This window comes from Oryx dammah, unplaced genomic scaffold, assembly GCF_014754425.2.
Source record: "Oryx dammah isolate SB20612 unplaced genomic scaffold, SCBI_Odam_1.1 HiC_scaffold_2, whole genome shotgun sequence".
NCBI classification, from domain to species: Eukaryota; Metazoa; Chordata; class Mammalia; order Artiodactyla; family Bovidae; genus Oryx; species Oryx dammah.
The window spans coordinates 191,412,039-191,433,472 of record NW_024070186.1 but is presented as its reverse complement, the minus strand read 5'-3'; the positions used below and the strand labels follow the sequence as shown (position 1 = coordinate 191,433,472).

Here is a 21,434-nt window from a genome sequence, read left to right as displayed (position 1 = left end):
GTCTCCATGGACTGCAGCACTCCAGGCTCCTCTGTCCTTCGCTATCTCCCAGTTTGCTCAAATTCATGTCCACTGAGTTGGTGATGCTACCTAACCTCTAACCTCGGTTACCCTCTAACCTCATTAAGACAGATGGATAAAGGAGAAAACAGCCTGAAGGGGCACCAACCATTCTTAAGCTCAAATTAGGCCACTGCCCGCAACTGTGACAAACAACCCAAACCAGCGGCCACCGCGCAGGCCCAAAGGGACCGACCTGGGGCCCCCACCGTGAAACCATCCCGGGCAGGGCTCAAGCTGCCAGGCGCCAGGGTGTGTCCAGCAGGCTCCCCTTAAGACCTGAGAAAGACTCTCATGCTGGCCCCCCATCCCTTCCATGCTGGGCAACGGTCTGCTGGGTAGCCAGCGCCTCCGCCAGGCCCAGCTGCCAGCTCCCTGTCCCGGGCGGCAGCTCACGTGGTGGGTCTCCCCTGAAAGGAGAGCGCCATTTGCAGGAGTTCCTGCCCCAGTTCCTGCTGCTTCCCTCCGGGGCCGAACTCGGCCGACAGCTCCCGGAAGGTGACGCCCACACGCCGGGCCCCGACGTGCCGCCGGTGGATGGCGTGCTTCCACTGGTGCCGCGCGCCTCCGCTGAGCACCACCAGGGAGCGGCGGGGCAAGGGGACTGCCACCTCCACCTCCTGGCATGGGACGGACCGGCTGGGAGCCATCGTGCTGTCCGCCAGGGCCTCCGGGAAGCCGGATGGGGCCAGGCAGAGCAGCAGGCTGCCGGGCGCCTCCCGAGACATGGATAGCACGGTGGGGGCCAGCAGGCTGAGGCTCACCAGCCGCTCCCCCCACAACCAGGCGTCGTCCAGGTGCGGGTCGATGGCCGAGCCCCGCTCCGGGCAATAGTCCAGGTTGCACTGCTCCACGGGCTGAAAGTCCTCCAGGATAGGATAGAGGCCCATCCGCCGCACCACCTCCCGGCTGAAGCTGGGGAGGCCTCGGAAGTCAGCCATCTTTAGCTTCTGTTTCCGGAAGTTGACTTTGGGGCCGTAGTCCTGGAGGATGAGGAGGAAAAGGAAGTGGGGGGTTGGCTGAGTTTACGGAAATGGCATCACATGCCAGGGCGGAAGAATCCAACCACAGAGACCAAGCCAAGCCACGACGTCTGACTTCGTGGATCTGACATTTTGGCAGAAGGAGACAGAGACCAGAGAGAGAAAAACAGCAAACACCAGCTGGCAGTAAACGCCACTGAGAAAAACAAAGCAGGGAAGGGGATATGGAGTGTCGGAGGACGTCTCCGCCCAGGCACCGCAGGAAGCAGAGCTGGAGACAGGAGGCCCGTGTGTGGGTGGCCAGCATCCCCGGAGTCAGGACCTGGGAAGGAGGAGCGGCTGGGCAGGGCAGGGCAGGGCAGGCGGGAGGGCGCGCCTGCCCAAGGCAGTGTTACCAGCTGGTCAACACGGCACAGCTGGGCTTCACGACCACGAGGGAGAAGAGTTCCCCAGGACCCCGAAGTGGTTCCACTTCTAACCTCACTGAAGAGAATGGAAACATGTCCATACAGAAACCTGTACTCGAATGTTCACAGCGGCACTACTGACAAAGTCAAACAGTGGGGACCTCCCTGGTGGTCCAGTGGCTAAGACTCTGAGCTCCCAATACAGGGGGCCCCGGTTCTATCCCTGATCAGGGAACTAGATCCTACAAGCTGCAACTAAGTTCATATGCTGCAATTAAGACTCGGTACAGGCAAATTTAAAAAGTCAGAAAGTGGAAACAACCCGTGTCCACCAGCCAGTGAGTGATGAACAGAGAGTGGTCTATCCATGCGATGGAATAATGCTGAGTCACAAAAAGCAATGAAGTCCTGATAACAGGGTGCAAAGCGATGAACCTGGAGAACATGCTCGGTGAAAGATGCCGACACAGAGGGTCATACCCCAGCTACAGGAATGTCCAGAAGAGGCCAACCCACAGACACAGACAGCAGTTAAGTCTGGGGTTACTGGGGGTTAAGGAAATGCAAAGTGACTGGCAATGGGTGTGTGTTTGCTCTGGGCTGATGAGAATGTTCCAGAACTAGACAGTGGTGACGGCTGAACAACACTGTGGCTACACTGAAAATCAAAGCACTGAATTATACACTTGAAATGGGGGGACATTATGGTAGGTGGCTTCCATCTAAAGGAAAAAAAAAAACCACAAGAGAGGAGACCTGTAGAATACAGCTCACTCTGAGGGGTGAGAGGGGAGCATGTATCCACACTCTGCTCCCTGGGGGCCCTCCAGGGGAGGGTGGCCCCACCTGGTGGTAGAGTCTCCTTCCCTGTTCTGCAGGAGCCAGGGCCAGCTGGCTCCTTCAGGTCACCCCGACCCGTCGGCAGCAGCTGGCAGGAAGGCCACAGGCAGAAAGAAGAGAAGCCAAAGCCAGAGGAATCCCTGGGAGGCTGGGCTGACTGCCGTGGGGACAGCAGCAGCGGCGACAAAGGCTGGGCTGGCGGCCAGCACAGGGTCTTCAGGGCATGGGAAGGCCTCTGTGTTCACGCTGACATGGGAGGCCTGGAAGGCCTGCAGTAGCCCTCTGGTGGGATCACTTCCTACTGAGACCGACAGGAGGGGCGATGGCTTCGCAGCAAGTGTGGGAGGCAGGTGGCAGCAGTGGCCGGGGGTAAACGTTCTCAGATTCAGGACACATTTTGAAAGAGTGAAGAGCTGACAGGAATCACCAGAGAAAGACAGAGAGGACCGTGGAAAGATCCAGGGTTTCTGGTCTGAGTAGGTGGAAGGTGGAATGCACCAGCTCAGCTCAGGGCTGACAAGCAGGAGAAGCTGGGGCTGGAGATACAAGCACATGAGCCCTGAATTTGTTGGACCGGGCCTTGCTGAGATCAGCTAGGGGTGTCTGGAGAGGGAGGAAAGGCCTGAGCCTGAGAACCAGCTGCTGGGTTTAGGGGTAGGGGGTGGCAATGAGGCAGTTTCAGAGTGGATTAAGAGGGAGCAGGAGGAGAGGAGCTGAACAGAACAGCTAACTCTTTTGAGAAGTTCTGCTTCAGAGACGAGAGACATGCAGATTCCTGGGAGGCCGGTGGGAGAGAGCCGACCTTGAGAGAAGGGAGCTGGACAAGGGCTTCTGAGAAACAACAATCAGCCCGAAGCTGAAGAGGGGCTAGGAGGGAAGCGGGGCACAAGAGAGAAGGGAACCTCAGTAGATCCGTGTGTTTTCTCGGAGAGCCCCAGTCATCAGTGGAGAGGGAGGAGGGGAGCAAGGACTGGAAGGACAGCAGCAAAGCTGACAACCCGGGGAGTCAGCACAACTCTGAGCACGAAGGGCCCGGCTCAGGATGGAGAGCCAGAGCCTGGGGGCCACCTGGGGGTGGGCGTGTGGGCTGGACCCGACCAGAGCTGTGGGTGAGGGGAAGGAGTCTGACAAAGTGAGAGGAGAAAGGGTAAGGGACACCCGAGGAAGTGCCTGTGCTAACTGGCTGGGGGGCCAGGGGGAGTCAGGGGGTGTGCTTGGGCAGGGAGCGTGGAAAGGGGGCCGATGGCTGTCTGGAGGGGGCGAGGACTGCTGGAGATGAGGAACAGAGGAGACAGGAGTGGACCCAAGGAGAAGGGGGCTGTGATCCCAACAAAGGGAAGCTTCAGGGTTTGGAGGCCAGAGTATCGGTAGGAACAGACGTGAGGAGATTCATAACTGACTCGGAGAACTGCCGACAGGGGTCGCGGCGTCTGGCAGCACTCCACAGGGCTTCCCTGCGGGCTCAGTGGTAAGAATCCGCCTGCTAATGCAGGAGACGCAGGTTTGACCCCTGATCCAGGGGGATCCCACATGCCTCGGAGCAACAAAGCCAGAACTATTGAGCCTAATGCTCTAGAACCCAGGAGCCGCAAGTACTGAAGCCTCTAGAGCAACAAGAGAAGCCACTGCAATAAGCAGCTCTCGCACCAGAACTAGGGAGTAGTTCCTGCCTGCTGCAATTAGAGAAAAATGTGCACAGCAGTGAAGACCCAGCACAGCCAAAAACAAATAACTAATTAATTAATTAAAAAAAGAAGCACTCCACGAGAGTCACCAGCACTAGGCCAGCTGGGGAGAGGGCAGAGAGAGCTGGGTGGCCGTCTGCTTCTGAGCCCCCATAGGAAGGTAAATAGGCCATGCTCTGGGCCCTTCCCCAGCACGCCTATTCAGCAGCCCTGCCCTGCCACAGCCCTAGGTCAGCTTGTCCGCTAATGGCTCTGGGGGGTGGCTGCAAAGGAAGGCATGGAAAAGGAGATAAGCACAGGGGCTCCCGGGTCAGGTGCCTGGCAGGGCCCTGCAGCGTGACTGCCCTCTCTGGCCAGCCAGGCCCTCCTCCCTCTACCCGGCTCTGGCCCAGCCTACCTGCTTCCTCCGCCCAGACTGGGAGAGCTTCCAGGGGTCGCGGTCCATCAGCTGCACCATCTCAGCTTCTTCCTCTGGGGTCACGAAGTCCTCGATCAGGGTCACGCCCGGGAAGGGGAAGGCCCAGCCTTCAAAGTCAGACTCCTCGGCCCCCACTGCCCAGCCGGTGTCAGGGTAGTAAATGAACCGGTGTGTTTTCTGCAAAAGAAAGACGGGTCTCAGAGCCTCTGGAGCCCTGGCTCACACCGCGCATGCACCCTGAAAAGCTGCCCTGCCCAGTGGTGCACCCTCCCCGGCAGCACTCTGGGGGGGCAGCTGGCGTCTCCAGGGAGGTGGGACCCCTGCCCAGCCCCCGCCTTACTCACTTTTTTATCTGTAAAAGGGAAGAGAGTACACAGGACCATTCTTTCGTCTTCCACCTTGCAGGTGAGATGACTGAGGCTCAGCAAAGTTAAGGAACTAGCCCAAGGCTGCACAGCTGGGGAGCAGCCTCCGAGGCCACACTGTTGCTGTGTTGCTGTGGGCACTGTCTGTGCCCCCCAGGCTAGTGAGGCCTGTGTGAAGGCAGACAGCCTTGACGGGGAGCTGGAGAAATCCGCTCCCCTAAAGCTGAGGCCTTGGGCTGCCCAGGGGGTGAGTTCACACGCTGGGAGGCCAGAGGGAGAAGCTCTTTCCAGCCGCAGGCGGGGTGTCGCTGGGGCCTCCCCGACACGGTGGCAGCCATGGGTGCTCCCTGAATTTCTCATCGAAAAAGGATAGAGGGCTTCCCAGGTGGCTCAGTGGTAAAGAATCCACCTGCTAAGGCAGGAGACGTGAGTTCAATTACTGATCCCAGAAGATCCCACTCACAGTGGGGCAGCTAAGCCGATGCGCCACAACTACTGAGCCCGTGCTCTAGAGCCTGGGAGCGGAAACTAGCAAAGCCCGCACGCCCTAGAGCCCGTGCTCCACAGCAAGAGAAGCCACGGCAACAAGAAGCCCCTGCTTGCCCCAACTTGACAAAAGCCCACACAGTAGTGAAGACTCAAGAGAGCCAAAAATAAAAAATAAATACAATTTAAAAAGAAGAGCAGAACTTGCCAGTCACCTAGAGGAGTACCAGACCGACAACCTCCTGTGGCAGGGCCTCCGGCCAGTGACCCGGCACAAGCCTGGCCAATTACCAGGCAGTCTTTGCTCTGGAGCTTCCAGTTGGGTGAGCCAAGACCTCCTCAGATCTGCGTAGCAGTCGGAGGTGCTCCCTGCCTCCTCCCCATGTATGTTCTAGAAGCGTTGCCAGCACCCCTGACTCTGAACCACCACGTCTCTCTCCTGGCACCTCACGTGGGGCACACAGAAAGTAAGGACTCCTCCTGTACATTTCACTTGTTCCTCAGGCATCAGGTTGGGAAGTTGCTACCCGCTGCAGTGCCCGGAACCTCCACACCCTCAGCCATGAGCCTAGTCCAGACCTCTGGCAAGGTGTGAAAAACTTTTTTTTTAAGAAAGTAATTGTGGTGAAATATATACAACCACATATATTTTATACATAAGACTGATCCTCGACCATATTTTAAGTGCGCAGTTCAGTGTTGAGTATATCATACTGTCGTGCAACCAATTTCCAAAACTTTCTCATCTAGCAAAAGTCTACCTGTTAACTGAGAGAACGAACTTGCAGTTGCTGGGGCTGGGGTGGGTAGGGGGGTAAGGAAGGGGTAGAGGGATAGTTAGGGAGTTTGGGATGGACATGTACACACTGCTACATTTAAAACCAATGAGGTCCTCCTGTACAGCACAGGGAACTCTGCTCAATGTTATGTGGCAGGCTGGATGGGAGGGGAGTTTAGGGGAGAAGGGACACATATATATGTATAGCTGAGTCCGTTCTCAGTCCACCTGAAACCATCACAACATTGTTAATCAGCTATACTCCGATACAAAATGTTTTTTTTTTTTTTTAAAGCCTATCTGTTAATCAACATCCCCTCTCTCCTGCACACCCACCACTCTCCTCCCCGTCTCCATGACTCTGACTACTTTAGATGCTCTACCTGAGTGGAATCATACAGTGCGCCTTGTGACTGCCTTATTCCACTCAGCATAACGTTCGGGTTCATCCGTGTTGTAGCACGTGCCAGACTTTCCTTTCTTCCTTTTTCGGACTGAATAATAGTCCGTTGTATGGACTGGCCGCATTTTGTTCATCCTTTCATCTGTCCATGGATACCTGGGTTGCTTCTACCTTTTAACTCTTCTGAGTAACTCTGCTATGAACATGGGTGTACAGATATCTCTTCAAGACACTGCTTTCAATTCTTTTGGGTCCATATCCAGAAGTGGGATTGCTGGGTCATATGGTAGCTCTACATTGAATTTTCTGAGGAACTGCCACTGTTTTTCACGGACAAAAACAGCCCCCTTCTGAGCTTCTATCAGGGACACCGTGACGGTTTCTTCACTGGCTTCCCAGCCCCCTTTCCTTCTTATCCACTCCTTCCCCTCAGAGGAACTTTATAAAGTTCATATGTGATTTTACCTTTAAAACCCTCACGAGCTCACCACGGCCCTCAAGAGGAGCCCAGCCTGCCTTCCGTGGTCAGGCCCCACCGGCCTCATCTCCCTCACCTGACGCACCACCCACCTTCCCCAGGCCTCGGCCCAAACAGTTCCCCAGCTTGAAGGCCCTCGCTCTGCTCAAAGGCTCTGAGTCCTTCTTTGTTAATTAGTAGGATTAAGGAATCTCATTTCCGTCCACTGCCTCCCGGCACCCTTTGCTCTCGTCCTGTCGTCTTCCCACGGGCAGGTGAGGTTCCCAGCCCGACCCGGGCGGAGGGGCAGCGGCTACGTCTGCTATCAGACCACCCCCACGTTCCATAGGTGAGCCGCGGCCGGACTGCACCGACGTCCCAGCCCCTTCTCCACTCCAAGCCCACGCCTCAAATCCCTCATCTCTTCACCTCGCAACGCCCTCAGGGCCGCTGACACGGTCTGACCCGGAACCTGTCTTCAAGGCCAACTTGGGCCTCAGTTTCCCCACACGAAGAATGGAGTTGTGGGCGCGGCCCCTCTCCCACCCCTCACCTGCGAGGGGTGCTGCCAGGGCGGGTCACCTCCGCGCTGCCGCTCGCAGATCAGACAGGTCCTGATGCCCTTGCAGCCGCATTCCCGAAGGACCTCGGGAGGCGCCACCGCCGCGGCGGCCATGGCAGCGTCCTGGCCACCACGGCGCAGGTGCGGGGCCGCGGGGGCCGCTGGGAGTGGTAGTCCGCGCGCAGGGCGCGAGCTTCGCGGGGACGCTTCCTTCCGGTGGTCGCCGCCGCGGACGGATTCGCGCGGCGCCACCTCCTGGACTGAGGCAATCGTTGGCGCCAGCATCGGATTCTGGTGCTGCGGCCCGGGCACACGCGGACCGCGCCTCCTCGCCATGGCCCCCCTCTCGACGCGGCTGCTGATGCAACGGGGGCGACCCAAGAGCGACCGGCTGGGGAAGATCCGGAGCTTGGAGTAAGGGCCGGGGCCACACTGTCCGCCACCGGGGCCTGCGTCGGTGGGCAATCGGGAAAAAGCCTGGGATCCTTTCTCTCTCCCTTCCCGGCCACGTTATCACCCCGAGTCTTTAAACACTCGGGCGAAACGCCGTCCTCTCGTTATGAGATGGGTCGGGGCGGTGGGGGTGGTGGTTCTGGGGCGGCGTTGCTCCAGAAGAGGGCCTGGGCTGCTAGGGAAACAGTCTTGTAGAAAGAATATGGAGCAACCTGTTGAGAGAGTTACAGGGGAGCTCAGAGAGCCCCCCCTAGAGGATTAGGAAAAAGCCTCTTGGAGATAGCCAGCTTCCTCAAGTTCTAAAGTAGTTATAAATGGAGGCGATGTTGGGGATCAACTGTACAGGCAACAAGAAATATCAAGAGAAAAGCCATCTGAGGTACCTGGGCTGACACGGGTGTGGGCTGGGAAGTCGGTGGGCCTGCCCCCTGAACTGGTCCTGTCTGCGCCTCTCCCCAGCCTGTCAGGGCTGAATCTGCTCTCAGAGGACTTGGACCTCAATCTCCTGGGTCGCTTGAAGCAGCTGCAAGAGCTGGACCTCTCCGACAACCAACTGGAAACGCTGCCTGCTGACCTGGGCCTGCCCCACTTGCACGTCCTCCATTGTGCCAACAACCAGCTGAGAGACGTCACCCCCCTCTGCCAGTTCCCGCAGCTCGAGGAGCTCAGCCTGGAGGGCAACCCCTTCCTGACGGTAAGTGGGTGCCCGCAGCAACCCCGGGCACTCGATGGGCTGGGGCTTAGCCACAGACTGGGTGCAACCCTGAGCCGCTCTTCCCTCATCCTCCAGGTCAGTGACAGCCTGAAAGTCACCTTTCTCCTGCCCGAGCTCCGTAAGTTCAACGGCAAGGATGCTTCCACCACTCGCTCTAAGGCAGAGAACCTGAACCGGGAGCTGACCACCAGGGTGAGGAATGGGGAGGAGTCCCTGGTGCTCGGGAGCCTTGAGGAGTGAGTGACAGAATGGGGTATTTGGAGAACTCCGAGAGGGGCTACAGCGGCCCTGAGACCCTGTCCTGACCCAGGGCTCTGAGCTTGGCTGTGGTGCTTGGCCTCTTGTTCTTGGGCAGGCAGGGGATGTGGAGACGTGTTCATGGTGACACTGCTCTGGGCCAGCTTTTCCCTTCAGGGCTTGGGTTTGTGCAGCATGCAGCCGAGAAGACTGTGGTTCCTGGAGGCTTCCTGGAGGCGATGAGGGTGACGCCTCTGATCCTAGAGACAGAGGTGCCACAGAAGGTCCAGGAGAGCTGAGCTGGCCTGAGCCTGAACCTGGTCCCTCTTGTACCAGGTCGCAACTCACTGGAGGAAGTTCATGGCCGCGCTGAGCCCAGAGGAGCAGGCAAAGGCCCAGGCCAACTTTGTGAAGTCAGCTGTCGGGAATGTCCGCTACGGGCCTGTGTTGCTCAGCAAATTCACCCAGTGGCGGGTATGCCCTCACGCTGCTGTGCTGCCCATCGGCCCTCCCAGCTGCTTCCTCCCTGGCTCCCGCAGCCAGAGCCGCCCTGGAGGTCGCTGGCCACGAGAGGACGTGGGGAGTAGGGCAGGTCAGGGAAGGTGGCCCTGGGGGCTGGAAAGACCCTTCCCCAGCTCTGACTGGCTGGCTGGGAGGGGCTGGAGGCCCCGGGACCATGCCCGGCTTCCTGACGGCCTGCTCCCCCCCAGGTGCAGATGATCTCTGAGGAGTTGGTGGCTTCTGGTAGAACCCACGCGCGTGAGGCAGACATGCCAGAGGGGCCCCACAAAGCCACAGCTACCCAGGAGCCCAGGGTGAGTGGTTCCGTGGGGCTCCCAGGCTCCTTGGGCCTGCCTTGGCCCTTCCTGCCTCAAGAGGCATTAGGGAAGCGGGGGACCTTGAGATATGCCCAGGAGATGGTCTCCTGTGCTAGAGTGGGTTCCCTCTGACCCTGGTACCCCTTGCCTCGCATACCCCAGGAGGGTGAAGTTGAGTCTGTGACAGGGAGGAGGCAAGCCCTGGGCAGATGGGTGCCCGGTCACTACGCTTCAGCCTGCTCCGCCCCCTCCTCCACAGGCCAGGCCTGTGGCCTTGAGGCGGCCAGGTGATACCCCACTCAGCCTTTCCCCCCAGAAGCGGGTGTGCACCTCCCCGTTGGTGCCGGTGGAGGGCAGCCTTGTGGGCTCTGACAGCAGCCAGGTGAGCCCTGCGCGGCGGGGGAGGTGCGAGGCGGGGGAGGGGGCCAGGCAGCCGTGACCACCCTGTCCCCCCACTCCTGCAGCTGGAGCCCCTGTACTTCCTGCAGTGCCACAGCAAGAACAACAGCCCCAGCGACCTGAAAACCCAGCTCTGGGCCTGCGCCTTCGAGCCGGCCTGGGATGAGGGTACACACTCGGGGGCAGGGGCCCTGGGAATGGCACCTGCAGGGGCTACCTGGAAGGGTGGGGAGCAGGGAGGGACAGAGAGCTTAAAGTGTCATCCAGGTCAGGAGGAGCGACCGCTGTGGACAACTGGAAACGTTTTCACCAGACTGATCTCCCAAACAGGGCAGGCAGGGGCCACGTCGCAGACCGTGGCCACGTGTGGTGGGGAGGCCGTGTGTGTGATCGACTGCCAGACGGGCATTGTACTACACAAGTACAAGGTGCCTGGCGAGGTGAGTGCCAGCGCCTGGCTCCTGCGAGGTGGGCAGAGCCTTGGCTCCTGGGGGCAGGAGTGTTGAGGTCGATGGGCCAGACTCGGCTACCTGCTCACCAGGTGGCCTTTGTCTTTGGTGCTGGACTGCGGTTCCCAGGTAGCTCTGCCCCTCGGTGACTGCTCTCGTCCCCACCCCAGGAGTTCTTCTCCGTGGCCTGGACCACCCTGACGGTGGTCACACAGACCGGCCACAAGAAGCGCTGGAACGTGCTGGCGGCTGCGGGCCTGCGTGGGCTGGTCCGGCTGCTGCACGTGCAGGCCGGCTTCTGCTGCGGGCTCATCCGGGGCCACAAGAAGGCCATCGCCACCCTCTGCTTCAGCCCCACCCACGAGACCCACCTCTTCAGTAAGACCCTCCTCCCACACCCCCCAGGGTCCCCCTAGTACCCGTGTCCTGCAGCGTGGCACCTCAGGTCTCCTCCCCAGGGTGGGCCTCACATCAGCTGCCAAGGTCAGCTCAGACTGCAGTAGGAAGCACGAGGCTTCAGGGACACCTGACCTGGCTTCGGATTCTCTCTTGTTCCCCCAACCTGCCCTGCAGCCTTGGAGGTTTCTCAGAGCCAGGGCAGTGTCTGCCATCTGGGTGGGTACCCCAGCCCTCTGGGTGTGGTGAGGTGGTATCTGAGCCGTAGCTGCCTGGTGTGGGGCACATTAGGTTCGAGCAGGACAAGGATGGGGCCCTGGGAGTCCTGTCTCCCAGCTGTGGCCCTCCCTCCCTCCCTGCCTTGGAGGGGCTGGCCTTGGAAGCCTGGTCTCCACCTGGGATGCAGCCTGCAGGAAGCAGCAGGGCCTTCTCAGAGCCATCTGTCTCCTTCCCATCCCCTCGCCAGCGGCCTCCTACGACAAGCGCATCATCCTCTGGGACATCGGGACACCCAATCAGGACTACGAATTCCAGGCGAGGTAACACTGCAAGGCAGGACAGCCCGGGACGGGGGGTGGGCGCACCCGAGTCTGCGGCCTCACGCCCTCCCGCCTCTCATCTGCTGGCAGCCACCTGCTCACACTGGATACCACCTCCACCCCACTGCGCCTCTGCCCTGTTGCCCCCTGCCCGGACGCCTACCTGCTGGCCGGCTGCGAGGGCGGCTGCTGCTGCTGGGATGTACGGCTGGACCAGCCCCAGAAGAGGAGGTGAGCACGGGCAGGGGATGCCCTGAAAGCCTGTCCTCAGAGCCGAGCAGCTGCAGGTCCAAGGGTCTGACCCCAGGCACACCTGCCAGGGGTAGGGCCTGCACTATGCCCCCCACCCTGGGCAGCCCAGAGGCAGTTTCCAGGGTCCTCTTTGCAGAGCTGGGGTGTCCGCACCTCCTGCTCATCTCTCGAGGAAAGATCACACTTCCCAGCACCCCAGGCTGTGATCACCTCATCATCGCCCGGGTCCTGCCACTCGCCAGCTGTGGGACCTTCCCTTCTTCAGCATGATTTCATCTGCGAAGTGGGGACAGTGACTCACACCTCAGGACTAGTGGAGGGCAAGAGGGATGGGTTCTGGGCTGGGACGAGGCCCCAGGAAGGCCAACTTGAGGCTTGTGGCTCCTGGACCCTGGGAGAGCTGAGGCAGTGCTCAGGAGAGAAGCCCTGCCTTCGAGGGTCCCAGAGCCTGGTGGAGAAGACAGGCATTAAAATCACACAAGGCGTGATTGACGTCAGCGACGAATAAGGTGCTCCGAGAGGAGCAGGGATGCTCAGGGGACTCTGAGCTGACCAGTGGCAGATGGACAGGTCCTCAGACCTATGCTCTTCATGGATCCCAAGGGTCAGGTGGGCAGACAGAGGGAGGGTCTTCACACAGAGGGAAGTGCAAAGGGCAGTGAGCTGGCTGACCAGGGAGGTCTGGCCACAGCTTGGGAAACTGGAGGGCAGGCAGGGGCAAGGTGGCTGGGCCAGGGGACACCGGCCCTGCGGTCCCTGGTGAGGTACTGAATTTTAACCTAAGTACAGAGAATAGCCTGGGGAGAATTTGAGGGCAAGTGGCAGGGGAAAACTAGAGCAACATCTCAGCACAGACCAACTGCCACCGGGCAATGGTCCAGCCAGGTGTTGGCGGCCCCCTGCCTCCTCCCTCCCTGCCCACCCACATCTGCCTCCTCCCCAAGTCGTGTGATGTCTTCCCCACATCTTAGACACGTCTGCCTCTTGGGGTTGGTACTTGGCTGCCTTTTGTGGATCTCAGACTCTGCTGGGACCCTCTCCAAGCAGTGTGACTCCATGCTCTCAGCCGCCACTCTGCACACTGCCCTCGGGGTCAGAGCAAACCCCTGCCCCTCGGCCAGCGAACTGCTCACCTCACTCAGCCTGAGGCACAGCCTGGCTTCCAAGCCCTTCCTGGCCGCACCGCGCCCCACCCCCACCCGCTGGCTCCCCCTTCAGGGCCTGGATGGACCAGGGGTCCTGAGGAAGTGCCCGGCAGGGATCTGAAGGAGCACCCAGCTTTGATGTGTGACACTTCCTGCAGCCTTCCGGGCTAACCAGCATCTTCCGCTGCCCCGCAGGGTGTGTGAAGTCGAGTTCATCTTCTCCGAGGGCTCCGAGGCATCCGGACAGAGAGTGGACGGGCTGGCATTCGTGAACGAGGATGTCGTGGGTGAGTGAGCCCAGCTCCAGGGACAGTCTGACTTCTTGGGACCCTGCTGGCCAGGGATCCCTGGCCAGGCCTTCTGGGGTGACTTCTCTGTGGGCAAGGGTTTAGGTCCAAGGGTTTCTGAAGGGGCCCTCAGCATGGACCAGGGAAGTGTCTGGAGAGGGCCCCCCCGCAACAGGCATAGCTCTTCCTTCTCCTATCAGCCTCCAAGGGGAGCAGCCTGGGCACCATCTGCCTGTGGAGCTGGAGCCAGACGTGGCAGGGTCGGGGCAGCCAGCCCACGGTGGCCGTGGTGGTCCTGGCTCGGCTGCAGTGGTCGCCCACCATCCTGGCCTACTTCTCCCTTAGCACGTGTCCTGGTGAGTGGCCCCCCCTTCCTTCCCCGCCCCCGGCCGGCCCCCAAGTTCTGTCCCACCTAAGGCTCCATCCGTGTCCTGACAGACAAAGGGCTTGTGCTCTGCGGGGACGAGCAGGGCAGCGTGTGGATCTATGACGTCAGGCCCCTCCTGGCGCAGCGCTCCCCGCCACAGGCCGCCCCACAGGCCCCCACGCAGGTAGGCACGCAGGGGGCCGGTGCTGCCCAGGGGCCCTGCTCAGGAAACAGCTGCTCAGCCCCCTCTCTCTTCCCCCCAGATCCTTAAGTGGCCCCAGCCCCAGGCGCTGGGCCAGACGGTGACCAAGACGATGGTAAACACGGTGGTGGCCAGCCCCACCTTTACCTACCTCATAGCGCTGACCGACTCCAACATCGTTGCCATCTGGAGAAGGGGCGAGCCCTGAGCGCACGGGCCCGCCTCTGCCACGGGGCACCAGGGACACAACTTAAGTTATTCAGCTTTGGGGTTAGTGATGGGATCTTTATGTCTGTGGTTTTTTTTTTTTTCTTCTCTTTAATTAAACGCTACTTTGTAATAGAAGCCTGGGGAGAGCTCTCTGTGGGCCCCATCCCTGCACTGAGTGAGGCCGGCTGGCCCTGCTGCCAAGGCTTCCAGAGCAGACTCCTGGAATCACACGGGTTTTCAGTTCCCTTCTGCTTGAGACAGTGCCTGGCAGCCCCAGGTTCCCAGAGTTTGCAAGAATGAGTTAGCTCCTGCCACCTTCTCAAGACAGAGATCGGGTCTGTGGGCTGGTCCACTCTGAAACAAGGCCGCCAAGTGGCGTCGGAACAGGTCCTCTACCTCCACTGAACTGATGGTCCTTTTGCTGTGAGGTCACCTCTGCTCAGCCCACAGCTGGGTTGTTTCCAGTCACGCTTTATTAGGAAAATAAAACCAACTCTTTATGTACAGGACACATCGGTGTCTGGGGGATGGGGGGAGCTCACTGGACCCTACAAGGAGGCCCACAGCTGGCAGAAGTGCTCTCATCCACCTGGAGAAGGGCCCGGAGCAGCCAGCTACTCGATGCCTTCCTGCTTGTCTTTGATGGCCACCTGTCAGGGAGCAAGGATGTTGAAGGCTCAGCCCCAGCCTCCCTGACCAAGGGCCGCCAGGAAACCCCCACTGTGCCCCTCCCCAGAGTGCAGCCGTGAGCTAACAGAAGCAGCAAACTGGGGCCTCAAACATTCTGGGTGCTGGGCAGGTGCCCCAGAGACCCTGGAGCCAGCGCACCCACGCCATCATTCCCCCACAGCCCAGGTCCTGTTGCCCGAGGCAGGAGGGAGTTGGGGGACAGAGGTGCCTCCTGGTGGCTCCAGAAGCCCTGGCTCTTTCCCACTCTCAATTATGCCTAGACTTTGAAGACCCCTGAATAAACGAGTGTGGCCACACCCATTTGGGCTTCTTGATGATGGAACCCCCCAGGGTACAGTGAGCTGCACCCTGGACAGACGGACCACGGGGCTGGCACCACCAGGAAGAGGCTTGGAGGGCCAGCCCCACGCAGCGGGCCCCTCGCTCCCACAAGGAGACCCAGGGCACCAGGGGAGGTCCCACCCCTGGATGCAGAGCGCAGATTCCAGGCCTCAGCTCCATAACCCCTCAGTCCACACTTGGATGCTGTGGCGGACATCCCTTCCCCGTAGCCCCCACCCAATAAGTCAGAGGCAACCCCCTGGGGCCGTCCTGGGTGAGGACGTACAGGCTGGTGTCTGCAGGGACCGCCCCCCACCCCTCCCACAGCGGGCCTCACCCGGAAGCGCTCTTCCAGCAGGGACAGCTCGCTGATGAGATCAGTGATGGCATTGGTGAAGGCCTCCTGGGGGCTGTAGTCCGGTGTGGTCTGCACCCGGATGATGATCTTGTGCTCCAAGGGGTGCGGGACTTTGTAGCCAGCAAACAGCACCTGTGGGTCCTTGAGGAGCTGCCTGAGACATGGACGGGCATGGTGAGGGGGGCAGGGTGCTGAGCCGAGTGCACTTGGGGCTCTGGCCCCTTTGTAGCCTTCTAATCAAAGCTCTCCCTGTTGGCTTGTGGCCTGAAAGCACACGCAGCTATTCCTGACCTTTAAGAGTTTCTGTTGTGGTCACACACACCCCACCCCAGCCTCCACAAAAATCTTGAGTTAAACAGACACCTGAAGACAACACAGCCAGTGGGGACTCCTCCCACACACACCCCTACAGGCACGAGGGTCAACGACCCTTCCCAGTGAACAGGGTTTCCCACTACCTCTTCCCTCAAGAGATGTCAGGGAGCCTGCAAAAGCCCCAGAGAAACCTCCCAAAGCAGGAAAAATCCACCCAGCGTCCAGTAAACCAGAAAAAAAAAAAAAAGCCCCATTCCCAGCCCCAAAAGAGCATCTGGCAGAGTAAATAAAGGCAGCAGGTGGAGAAGGCTCTAGGCTCTGAGCACTTAATGAAACAGAAATGGAAATCCTCCGGGCAACGCGGGCTGGCAGCTGCGTCCGCACACACTCCATGAGGTTGTGGGGAGTGAAGCCTGTGCCCTGGGCACCGGGAGGCTTCCTCCTGCGCGGCTCTGTCAAGTGTGAGCACTGGGGGGCTCCCCTGGCGGCTCAGCAGTAAAGAATCTGCCTGCCAACGCCAGAGACAAGGATTCGATCCCTGGATCAGGAAGACAACACATGCAACTTGGCAGGTAACTCAGCCCGTGCACCACAACTATGGAGCCAGTGCTCAGAGCCCGGGAGCCACAACTATGGAGCCAGTGCTCAAGAGCCCGGGAGCCGCAACTATGGAGCCAGTGCTCAGAGCCCGGGAGCCGCAACGACCAAGCCCACGTGCTGCAGCCACGGAAGCCAGGGCTGCTTGTGCTCTGCAGCAAGAGAAGCCACTGCAATGAGAAGCCCTCATACCACACCTAGAGAGTAGCCTGCACAGCAATGAAGACCCAGCACAGCCAAAAATAAATGTTTGATAAAGAGTGTGTACACCAAGGGAGGGGTGGGGCCTGGCATAGGAGGGGACACTGGGCTCACACGGGCGGGGGGCCGCAGCAGGACACCAGAGACAGCCTGGGTGCACCCCTGGCGTGGTGCTGGGCAGCAGTCATCCAGACAGAAGGTGGGCAACCCCGCCCCCTAACTCACACCAGGAGAAAAACAGGCTCCTGCCTGCGGCCTCAAACATGCTCACCTGGGAAAGGCCTGGCTTCACTGACAGCATTTCTCAGCAGCAAGAGGACGAGTTCCTGGGCCAGAGTGGCAATCCCACCACTGGCCACCTACTGGGCCAGGACTTCGCTGGTGCAAATACCAGGCGTCAGGTAACCACCAGGACACCGGATGGCCACGGAGCCCCTCTCCCACCTCCTTCCCTTATTCCACTGACAATCGCTGGCACGCACATCCTGGAACGCCAGGTGTCACTGATGTCACTATTTGTGACAGGGCGGCAACCCTGACGACCTCTCGTGAGCACAGAGCCTCAAGTGGGCCTCCTTTTCTGTGGCTCACTGTGCATTTACTTTCTTTGGTCAGATAACTGAGCCAACACAGAAACATGGCTGCAAGACCAGATGTGGGGTCACCGTCATTTGGAAGAAAAGGTACTGGGATCTGTGAATTCCCACAGCCAGCTCCCAGGACTTTCTGGAGCTCAGAGAGCCTCGAGAATGGCTTCTGGAACTTGATGCTGGGCCTCTCAAAAAGCCTATCAAACGTAACTCCCAGGACTTCTCTCGTCATCCCGGGGCTAAGTCACCACACTCCCGATGTAGGGGGCGCAAGACCCGGTGCAGCCAAGTAAATAAATACTTTAAAAAACACAACCCCCAAAAGCCACTGACTTGGAACTTACGATTTAATGATGTTTCCTAGCGTGTGGTCCTCCTTGTTGATGGTGAACAAACAGGCATTGGGTACTTTGGTGTCCTTGTTAATGGTGATCCTAGGAAGAGGCAGAGGCAACAGATTGGGGGCGGGGGGTTTCCTCCCTGGAGCCTAAACCCTGTCCTCCAAGGCAAGCTTAGGCCCTACCTCCTCCTGAGAGCCCTTCCCCATCTCTTCATTCCATACAAACCTCTCTGACTCAGAGAAGCCCAAACCCAGCCACACCTGGTACTGTGGGATCCTCACCTTCTCTGAATTATCCCTTCTTCTCGAGCAGAGCTTCTCAACTTTGGCACCACTGATATTTTAGGCCAGAAATTTTTTTTGTAGCGGGCTGTCTGGTACACTGTAGGGTATTAGCAGTAGCCCTGGCCTCTACCCACTAGAAACCAGAAAAGTTTGCAGACACTGCCAAAGTCCCCCGGCGGGACAAAGTGGCCCCCCCCAGGTTGAGAACCACTGCTCTCAAGGGAGACTGAAGTGGCTGGCAAGGGGCTATGGGCTAGACTGCAAAGCCTTGCAGTTAAGACCAGGCAGTTAAGAGAAAGAAAAGCCAGCATTTAAGATGGTCTTTTGGGGGGACTTTCCTGGCAGTCCAGTGGTCAAGAGACCGTGCTTCCACTGCAGGGGGTGTGGGTTTCATCCCTGGTTGGGAAAGATTCCCCGTGCCATCGCAGCGTGGAGAAAAGAAACAAAACAAAGCAAAAAGAGGGTCTTCTTTGTGCTGAATCCTACACTAAGCACTTCACATAAATTACCTAATTTATCCTCCCCAAGAGAAAATCCTGTGATTTAATACACTAATAAACCCATTTCTTAGATGAGGAAAGTGGTTCTCAGGCAGATTAAGTCACTTGTCCAAAGACACAGAGTTCTTAAGTAGGGGATCCTCAGGCAGGCTATCTGAGCACTGGACTGCAGCAGACAATGAGGAGTCACTGAAGATTTTACACCGGCGAAAGAAGATCCGGTGTGAGTCTGACAGCCATCAGACTGTCCTCTGTATGCAGCAAAGAGGATAACGGTGCCGGGTGGGAAGACTTTGGAGCCAGAAACCCTGGGTTCGAATACAGATCGGCTAATTTCTGTGCGCCTGGGGGAGTTACTTAACCTTTCTGAGCCTTGGTTTCTTCATCTACAAAATGGGGCGGCTCACCACCGCCCAGGAATGTCTTAAGTTTGGCAGACACGGGTGTGGAGCACTCAGCGAGTAGACGCTCAAGCAAAACTTGCTTCTGTCTCCCGGCAGAGGACGGGCAGAGAAGCCCCAGAATCTGCGGGCGCAGACGGTCAAGGGCCCGCGACCCTCCCCCTGTCTCTGACCCAAGCTGGTTCCACTTACTTCTTCTCGCCCTCGAAGAGCAAGAACGACTCGAAGGCGGGAGGGGCGTTCATCCTAGCGTCGCGGCCACCTAAACAGCTGCAGCAGCCACCACCGCCCCCAGAGCCCTACCAAGCGATCACTTCCGGGTTAGCGGCTGCTTCCGGATTATGCCGGCAGTGCCCACCCCGTGTGAGGATCGGCTCGTTGCCCCCTATCGGTCTGGAGGATCCTGCGCAGGCGTGAGAAGCCGCCAAGGGTGGGGCTGGTGGCTCTGCGCATGCGCGAGTCTACAAGCCCCACCCCCACCCGCTCACCGAGGGGCCCTGGCGCGCCTTGGCGCTCGGTGGGAACGCTGAGGGGTGCTCTTTCAGTTCTCAGACATCCTTGTCGAAGCCAAGCAGGAAGCCAGCGGTGTATTTCCTTCTGCTCTCTTTGTCTCTTTATCCCTCTTTGGAAATGTGCCCTTGGAGTACACAGCAACAGGCTCTTGAATGGAGAAGGAAGCCTTGTGGTAGTGGGCAGATGTGACCCAAAGGGACGGAAGAAACTTCCCCTGAGCTAGACTGTTGTGTATGAACAAAATCTGTGCCCACGCGAAGGGCTACAAGACCCCTGGCCGGGTTGTCAACTGACTTTACAGGTGGGCTTATAGCCTAGTGAGTTTCTTGTTAGAGCAGGGAGGGCTAGGGAGAAAGCAGGTGTAAACAGGTGGGGACAAAAACAAAAAAAAAGTCTGCCATTTCAGTAAACAAAGAACGGTTGCCCACTATGTAGTTACCAGCCCCTGACAGTGCGCCCAGAGGGGCGTTCAGGATGGAGAAAAACAGGATGCTGGCCCTAGATAGTTAGGATGCATATGTAGAAATCATTTCAGTGGGCCCACATTTTTGCATTTTCCCAAGAAAAGCACTGAAATCCTTGAGTGTCTGTCTTTTGTGATTAGGAGCGATCTTTTGATACTCGACTACATGTGTTCTGTTTTTCAGCAAAACAAAAACAAAAACAAAAAAGCTCCTATATATCCTGGCTCCTATCTTACCTCTTTGGAACAGTTCCTCACAGCGATCTGAAAGGCTGTCTCCCAGGCTATTGTCCTCAGTAGGATCCCCAATAAAACAGAACTCACTCGGGAATTCCATGGCTATCCAGTGGTCAGGACTCAGCACTGTCACTGCTGAGGCCCAATTCAATCCCCAGTTGGGGAACTAGGATCCTACAAGCCACGTGGGGCAGCAAAAAAAACAAACAAACAAACATAACTTCCAACTTCCAGGTTGTGTATTTTTGTTTTGAGTCAACACAGTTGTGAGAGGAACTCAAAAGGATAAGGGTGTGAATCGGTTCTGGTTGGTTGATATTTTGCAGACTACAGCTTAGAATAAAAGTCCTATCTGAGCAGTCAAAGCAGCAGGGGCCAGGGTCTCAGATTAGCTACTGGAGCTGCAACAGCTCCCTAGCTGCTTCTTCAGGTCTGGACCACAGCTGTGGAGCCCCCAGGGAAATCTGGAGCTTCCCTCACCACTTCCTGGGAAGGACTATTTCCTACTTGAGCTTGAGACCTGCGGTGAGAAAATGTCATATACTAGAGGCCCTGGTGGCTCAGCTGGTAAAGAATGCGCCTGCAATGCGGGAGACCTGGGTTTGACCCCTGGGTTGGGGAGATCCCCTGGAGAAAGGAAAGGCTACCTACTCCAGTATTCTGGCCTGGAGAATTCCATGAATGGGGTCCTGAAGAGTCAGACAGGACTGAGCGACTTTCACTTCAGAGGCCCACACCAACCTGACTCTCTGGGCCAAGAGTCTTTTAGGTTGTGACTGTTTTTTAAGTCGACAGTTTTACTGGAATACACCATCCCCACTGGTTTCCTCAGTGCCTGGGGCTGCTTTTGTGCTACGAGAATAATTGTGACCAAAACCTGCAGGTCCGGGCCTTTGGAGGAAAAAATCTGGCAATCCCTAATCTTGGGGAATGAACCCGTGTTTGACTTTGATATTTATTATTCAATTACAGCCCAGACACTGAAGTTACTTATTAACTTGCAGGTTTCCATCCCATACAGGACAAAACTTCATCCACCAGTTTTGTATCTAATATCACCATCTTATTCTAACATTTCCCAGCTTCTCAAAATAGTCTGTGAACCAGATTTGCTCAACACTCCTTTCCTCCTTGAAGTGTAATAAATCTTTGTTACATGTTCATGCTATATTTGTCTGAGTCATTTTTTAACATATTTGAAAATTATATTTTGACAGGAGTTTCCCAAGAGGAGGTCGGTGGGAATTTGCCCAGACTTCCTATGGGATTGGCCCAGAAGATGAAGAAATGCACATACCACATAAGCTAGGCCCACTCAGGGCTTCCCAGGGTGTCTGCTTTGTACTGAATGCCAGCCCCAGGGCTGCGGGCCTCTGTCTGAGGGCCCAATCAGACTCTCAAGACATCTAGGGGGTGGGTGAATAACAGGCCTGGCGATCCCAGGGGAGTGGTACAGAATCCCTGGGCAGGTGAAGGGGTGACCTGCAGGACCGCCTGGACTTGAGGGCAGGAAGGAGACTTCCAAAAAGAACATAGCATCCTGGGCTGTAGGGAGTTCTGCTCCGATTCTGAGAGAACCTAGATGGGTGGGTACTCACGGGAGAGGTGGCTACAGGGACTACTCCCCCACCAGATCCGCTGGAGGACAGGGTGGCAGTGACGATGCCCACACCAGATCCGCTGGAGAGGGTGGCAGTGATGATGCCCACA

The 21,434-nt window shown here is 58.0% G+C and overlaps 3 protein-coding genes across 8 annotated transcripts; 1 reads left to right on the top strand and 2 right to left on the bottom strand.

The window, feature by feature from the left end:
* Positions 1-138: 138 nt before the first annotated feature.
* ALKBH4 (alkB homolog 4, lysine demethylase) lies at positions 139-7,581 on the bottom strand. Of its 2 annotated transcripts, XM_040261497.1 has the most exons (4): positions 7,312-7,429; positions 4,738-5,170; positions 4,373-4,570; positions 139-1,043 (listed from the first exon to the last, which is right to left on the bottom strand). In XM_040261497.1, the coding sequence occupies exons 2-4, from the start codon at positions 5,116-5,118 to the stop codon at positions 453-455; spliced, it is 1,170 nt and encodes a 389-aa protein (XP_040117431.1). In that variant the 5' UTR covers positions 5,119-5,170; positions 7,312-7,429; the 3' UTR covers positions 139-452. The 2 variants fall into 2 exon arrangements, with proteins under 2 accessions (XP_040117431.1, XP_040117441.1); XM_040261507.1 differs by lacking the exons at positions 4,738-5,170; positions 7,312-7,429 and adding an exon at positions 7,436-7,581.
* A 36-nt stretch (positions 7,582-7,617) lies between these two features.
* LRWD1 (leucine rich repeats and WD repeat domain containing 1) lies at positions 7,618-14,048 on the top strand. Of its 5 annotated transcripts, XM_040261413.1 has the most exons (15): positions 7,650-7,858; positions 8,357-8,591; positions 8,688-8,804; positions 9,186-9,323; positions 9,560-9,664; positions 9,927-10,049; positions 10,132-10,234; positions 10,397-10,506; positions 10,686-10,893; positions 11,378-11,450; positions 11,541-11,681; positions 13,043-13,134; positions 13,335-13,490; positions 13,573-13,685; positions 13,765-14,048. In XM_040261413.1, exons 1-15 carry the CDS (start codon positions 7,779-7,781, stop codon positions 13,909-13,911), a joined length of 1,941 nt encoding a protein of 646 aa, XP_040117347.1. In that variant the 5' UTR covers positions 7,650-7,778; the 3' UTR covers positions 13,912-14,048. The 5 variants fall into 5 exon arrangements, with proteins under 5 accessions (XP_040117353.1, XP_040117347.1, XP_040117350.1 ...); XM_040261419.1 differs by having other exon boundaries at positions 7,618-7,858; positions 8,688-8,848; positions 10,132-10,506; XM_040261416.1 differs by lacking the exon at positions 9,927-10,049.
* On the bottom strand, positions 14,021-18,852 carry POLR2J (RNA polymerase II subunit J). Its single transcript, XM_040261718.1, has 4 exons — positions 18,704-18,852; positions 17,330-17,419; positions 15,262-15,436; positions 14,021-14,563 (listed from the first exon to the last, which is right to left on the bottom strand). The coding sequence occupies exons 1-4, from the start codon at positions 18,754-18,756 to the stop codon at positions 14,528-14,530; spliced, it is 354 nt and encodes a 117-aa protein (XP_040117652.1). The 5' UTR covers positions 18,757-18,852; the 3' UTR covers positions 14,021-14,527.
* Between the last annotated feature and the right edge of the window lie 2,582 nt (positions 18,853-21,434).